This window comes from Erpetoichthys calabaricus, chromosome 7 (genome assembly GCF_900747795.2).
Source record: "Erpetoichthys calabaricus chromosome 7, fErpCal1.3, whole genome shotgun sequence".
NCBI classification, from domain to species: domain Eukaryota; kingdom Metazoa; phylum Chordata; class Cladistia; order Polypteriformes; family Polypteridae; genus Erpetoichthys; species Erpetoichthys calabaricus.
In genome coordinates this window covers 69324629-69331115 of record NC_041400.2, presented here as the reverse complement: position 1 = coordinate 69331115, position 6487 = coordinate 69324629, and the positions used below count along the sequence as shown (strand labels likewise).

The following is a 6487-nucleotide window of genomic DNA, read 5'->3' as shown; positions in this document are numbered from 1 at the left end:
ATTAGTATAACATGGAAAAAGTTTCTTCTTTAGGTATGTGTTCACCATTTCTTGCCTCACATTTCCTTTCCTCCTACACTTACCCAGATCTTTGTAGATACGGAACACACATGAAATGCATGTATTCCAAATAACGATATACTATATTATTTACCATATACAACTCCAGGATCCTCACACGCAGATAAGGAACCTTGGCTTGAGCTGGGAGAGTTGAGCAGGCAGTCTAGGCAGGGGATGGGACAGCAGGCTGCATGCTGCTTGTGCTGATCAACACATTTACAAAACAAAGGAACACCGATGGAGAGGTGCAAAAAGATTTAAGGTGGGCCGGGATTACGAGATTTTTTCGTAGGCTTTGGTAATTCTAGCGTTAATGCACTAGCAAATTTCAAATGATATCTGAACTCAAAATTAATTTGAATAAAAGTGTGCTTTTTCCAATGAACTCTCTAGAACACAATACTAGATTGGACACCTTCCCATTTATTTTAGCAGATCAGTTTAAATACCTAGGGGTAAACATCACAAGTAAACATAAATAGCTGTATCAACAAAATGTTACTATCAACATGGAAAAATATTAAACAAGATGTGAGCAGATGGTCTACCCTCCATTTCACATTAATAGGGAGAATCAATACTGTCAAGATGAACATGCTTCCCAAGCTGCTTTTTCTATTTAAGAGCATCCTCATATACATTAACAAATCGTTTTTAAGAAATTAGACTCAATTGTAATCTCATCTATTTGGAATTCGAAACATCCATGCATCCAAAGGGCTACTCAACAATAACCTAAAGGAGAAGGGAGCATGGCATTAACTAACTTTCAATTTTATTACTGTGCATGAAATATATAAGATAATGACCTGGAAATAATGAGTATACACAAGCCTGTTCTGTAATAGAAATAAATCTATTTTATCTATTCTTGCTGTACTTATTTATATGGGCACTGCTTTCTGCCCCAGTATATACAAATTATTGTCAATATACTAATAATCCTGTTCATCAATCACTCAAAATATGGAACCAATGCAGGAAGCATTTTAAGGCAGAGAACTTCTATCTGTTGCACCTCTACATGATAATCATCTTTTACTACCCTCTCAAACCTACACAGTATTTAATGTTTAGAAAAGGTCTAGCATTGAAACACTTAGAGAACTGTATATAGATAATGTCTTTGCATCTTATGAACAGTTACGCTCCATATTTAACTTTCCATCAACACAATTTTTTTTACTACTTTCAAATCAGAGACTTGGCTAAAAGGAACCTGCCCAGTTTTCCTTACCTCCCATCCAGTTTTACACCAGAAGAAATACTGATCAATCTTGAAGAACTTGGACAGCATCTCTATAATATATAAAAACATTTTAATGTACCTTTTTTTTTTTTTATAAAGATCTCAGGTTAAGTTGGGGAAAGGATCTTTCACTAAAAACATCTCAGAAAATGAGTGGAGGACAACAATGTATAGAATACGCTCTAGCTCCATATCAGCAAAGTAATCAATAATTCAGCTTTACATTTTTTATTGTATCTAGGCTGAGATTCAACTTATGAATTGCACTCTAGCTCCAGCCTCACTTGGCCACATGTTTTGGGCGTGCACCAAATTAACATCATTCTGGACAAAAATCTTTGAATGCCTATCAGACGGCTTTGGTATCACAATCACTCATAACCCATTAACTGCTTTGTTTGGTGTACAGTAATCCCTCGCTATATCGCGCTTCGCCATTCGTGGCTTCACTCCATCGCAGATTTTATATGTAAGCATATTTAAATATATATCGCAGATTTTTTGCTGGTTCGCGGATTTCTGCGGATAATGGGTCTTTTAATTTCTGGTACATGCTTCCTCAGTTGGTTTGCCCAGTTGATTTCATACAAGGGACGCTATTGGCAGATGGCTGAGAAGCTACCCAACTTACTTTTCTCTCTCTCTTGCGCTGACTTTCTCTGATCCTGACGTAGGGGGATTGAGCAGGGGGGCTGTTCGCACACCTAGACGATACGGACGCTCGTCTAAAAATGCTGAAAGATTATCTTCACGTTGCTACCTTCTGTGCAGCTGCTTCCTGAAGCGACATGCTGCACGGTGCTTCGCATACTTAAAAGCTCGAAGGGCACGTATTGATTTTTGATTGAAAAACAAACTCTGTCTCTCTCTATCTCTCTCTCTCTCTCTCTTTCTCTGCTCCTGACGGAGGGGGTGTGAGCTGCCGCCTTCAACAGCTTTGTGCCGCGGTGCTTCGCATACTTAAAAGCCAAACAGCCCTATTGATTTGTTTACTTTTCTCTATCTCTCTGACAGTCACTGCTCCTGACGCGCACTCCTTTGAAGAGGAAGATATGTTTGCATTCTTTTAATTGTGAGACGGAACTGTCATCTCTGTCTTGTCATGGAGCACAGTTTAAACTTTTGAAAAAGAGACAAATGTTTGTTTGCAGTGTTTGAATAACGTTCCTGTCTCTCTACAACCTCCTGTGTTTCTGCGCAAATCTGTGACCCAAGCATGACAATATAAAAATAACCATATAAACATATGGTTTCTACTTCGCGGATTTTCTTATTTCGCGGGTGGCTCTGGAACGCAACCCCCATGATGGAGGAGGGATTACTGTATTCCCAGATGTGTTTAAAGTGAAGAAGGACAAATTGATTGTAATTGCCTATGCCACACTACTAACATGTAGAATTATCTTGCTCAACTGGAAGAATCCCAGCCCACCTTTTATAAGTCATTGGGTAACTGATGTTCTGTACTATTTGAAACTAGACAAAATCCAGTTCTCACTTATAGGATCTGTTCAAAATTTTTTTTAAATATGGCAAGGTCTAATTAATAAAATTTTAGAATAAGCATTTACATCAGGAAAAAGGACATTCTCCCCTCTTTGTTGTTTTTATAGATTTGTTCTTGCTGTTGGTTCTCCTCTCTCTTTTGGGTGGAGGTTGTGTTCTGGTTTAGTAAGTTTGACTTTATTGTATGTAAAGTTATTTTCTTTGTTGTAATAGTTAGTCTTGATTGTATGGAATATTATTTTCTTCAAGTAAAATCGATTAAAAAAAAAGAACCTACATGTTCCACAGGGATGTAGATGGAAAAGAAAGAATGGCAGTTACCTTTCTTGTGTAGCAGAAAAAGATGGCAAGACAACAATTTTGCTAGCATTTCAGTGCTGCTTCCAGCGGCACAACGCTATATGTTGCTGGCTGTCCCAGCTGCATGGAGATGCGGAGACCTACGTAGGCTCCATGCATAGCCCAGTGCCTTGCCAGTGACTCATTGCCATCCACCACTGTAGTAAAGAAAAGAGGTGCAAAGCATTTAGTTTACCACAGAAAGTAAAAGGGATCCTGGAGACTTGCCATATGCACTATAAATATTGTACAATTTCTCTGTTTTTTGGGACATTGCTTCTTTGAGTTTTGTGTCAGTTGTTGTGAGAATTGTGTAAGAAAGCCCTCCTGATAATGTTTTCCATACACCTATGAATAAAAACCTGCCTCCATGTGTAACATCTCACATTCCCGATCAGTCTCAAACTACAAGACATCCAGTGATGCCATCTTTCCCACTACATGGGGTGAAACAGTCCTGCATATACATTTTGCTCACATAATCTTTAACTTTCTTTCATAATCTTTTTTTTTTTATTACCCAAATGTGACATTTTTATCATATGCTGTATCTTATCTGTAACTGAATAAGAAGGAAGATAACACTCAATGCAAAGAAAAACCCACATGTTTATACATATATACTGTAAGTCTGATGCTCAGTGGTACAAATCAAAATGTGCCCATTCTGAAATTATACAGGTAGCTCTTTCACGGTCTGTTGCTGTGGTGCTATTTACATTGCTTAGAAATTCACAGTGTAACGTGTGTTTCTATATTATGGTAATTTAAATGTAAATCATTTTTTTTGGTTACAGCCAAGTACATGAATCTTGGAAATGAGATTAGTGAGTAGTTCCATCTTACTTTTATTTTGTTAATGTTCTCATTCAGAGATCTTCCACAAGTTACATTTCTTTCCATTTGTCTTTTTATCAATCCAGCTATGTCAGCTTTAATGGTTTCTGACTGGAACAATATATGTTATCAAAGCGTGACTTTTGATTCACACCTTCAGTTTTGTTGCCAGATTATTTGTGAATTTGATATTTGTTTGTCTGCCATATATGACTAGGAATGTCATTGTTTGAAATTGCTAATCTGTTCTTATACATAGACCTCTGGTTTTGGAAAATGAGAGACAGATTCGGATCAAGAATGGCAGACATCCAGCAATTGATTTATTATTAGGAGAACAAGACCAGTATGTGCCCAATTCAACAGAACTGCATGTGAGTACTTGAGGAAAGATATAAATTGAAATTAATTATGGTAAACTTTCTTTTTTCTTTTATTTCAATATTGAACAGCATTAGAAGCATAGTAGGCTAAAAAGCATTTTCCAGTTTTTAAAACTACTTAATCCAGTTCAGGTTCATATGAAAATAACTCTTTACTACTGGATAAGAATTTTATTTGCACCATTAGAAATTGTTTTCATGTAACAATAGATTATATTTCTTCTGATACTTTTTTATTTTAACTTTATTATGTTGATTTGTCAGATTAATTTGTGTAGATGTTTGTGTCAGTAAAGAAGTGTAAGAGCCAACATGATACATCTAAAGAATCTAAAGAAAGACTTAAGACTAGATTTACAGCTGCATTTCTTCACTAGACACTGATTTAATTGCTCACTCTGTGAGCTTGTACAATAACTTATTAAGATTGTTTTAGTTTTTGCTATAATAGTTTAAGTTGAATGATGGAATGTTTACTGATTACTTTTGAAACAGCAGTTAGTAATGACTTTTATTCAGATATACACAGAAGGAAATATGGAGCGTTTTAGTGATTGTTTTTGTGTTTTTTTGCAATGGGCAAAAGGCCTATAAATAAAATAGTGCAAGTAGCTTTTACTGTGGTCACCCAAGCTTCCTACATCTAGAGTATGGTGATCTTTTTTACACCAGTACATTTTACTGGTGCAATTTAGATGTGTGTTTTTGTTTTTCTTTTTGGCTTTCCACTGTACTTTTGCATTTCCCAGAGTCATTTATCTAGAAGTTTAACTAAATAATGTGTTAGATATGTTAAAGCTACCACATCATTCTCATAAAAAATGTTGCTCTTTGATGATGGCAAAATGTTCAAATTGCTTATCTGTCGCTTTTGTAAACCTCAAATTAATTTAAAAAGGAAAGGTTTAATTAAATAATACTCTGTTATATATGTTAAAGTTACAACATCATTGTCATGAAGCACATTGGTCTTTGATGATGGCAACATTTTCAAATTGCTCCGAAACATCTTCTAGTGTGTATTTTGCCCATGTTCATCAGCTTGTTTTATGTTTCTTCAGGTTTGCTGGGTAGTGTGAGGGCATACAACTATGTTGTTGTCAAAAATTACTAAGAAAATTGATAGGTGGTCTTGGATAGTTCGAAATCTATCAAAAGTTAAAGAATTAATCTTGGCTCAGGAAAAAGAAATAATCCTAAATCAAAATTACACTGGTGCATGTTTCTCACATGAGTAGACAAATTAAGAGTAAAGGTGCTCCAGCAGAATTCTTTCATTTAAATAGTCAATCATATATACAAGAATATCAATAAAAACTAAAAGTCTGTTAGTAAGACGTTCATCTAAAGTTACATTCAGGAAGGACTTAACGTGACTCAAAGATCTTGGGAATCTAAGAGGTAGTCATTTAGTTGAAGCAGAAGCCTTAACAACTTTTAAAAAGCATCATGATGCTTTTATATATATATATATATATATATATATATATATATATATATATATATATATATATATATATATATATATATATATATATATATATATTTGCAGTTGGAGATCCACAAAGGGAGAAAAAACGAATCACGTATCATAAAATAGTTTTATTCCTGAGCTTTCAACCCCTGTCAGGGGTCTTCATCAGAGGATAATGCTTAGACTTACAAGAATCAAAGGCAATATATAGCAACACATTCAGTGGGGGTTGGGTGGAGGTGACTAAGTCCGTATGATCAACAGGGGGGGGGGGGGGGGGGATCATTAAATTAAAGTGCATATGTCCTTCTTAAGTTGGCATATGCTGGGTTTATGTCCAAGTGTCTGTTGATGGCATTTTCATCTGATAGCCAAGACTTGGCCAACTCTCTGGCGCTTTTTGTACTGGCCTTAAATTTTACTTTCACGTTGTCCCAGTTGAATGTGTGTCCTGTCGATTTAGTATGTGCATATATCAAAGATAGTGCGTCCTTTCTTCTGACGGCGTTGCGATGTTCCTGTACACGTGTTGAGATTTTTTTTGACGTTTGTCCTATGTATACAGCTGAGCAAGAATTGCATGGAATACTATAAACTGCGTTTCGTGTTTCGGCTGTCGATTTCTTGTTTTTAGCA

The 6487-nt window shown here is 35.8% G+C and overlaps 1 protein-coding gene across 1 annotated transcript in view; it reads left to right on the top strand.

Annotated features, from left to right (window-relative positions):
- Positions 1–4380, top strand: part of LOC114654267 (mutS homolog 3 (E. coli)) — a 162163-nt gene extending 157783 nt beyond the window's left edge. The window contains exon 19 of the mRNA XM_051929441.1: positions 4254–4380. Coding sequence (XP_051785401.1) covers positions 4254–4380 — 127 coding nt within the window. The remainder of the gene's footprint in view (positions 1–4253) is intronic.
- The last annotated feature ends 2107 nt before the right edge of the window (positions 4381–6487 follow it).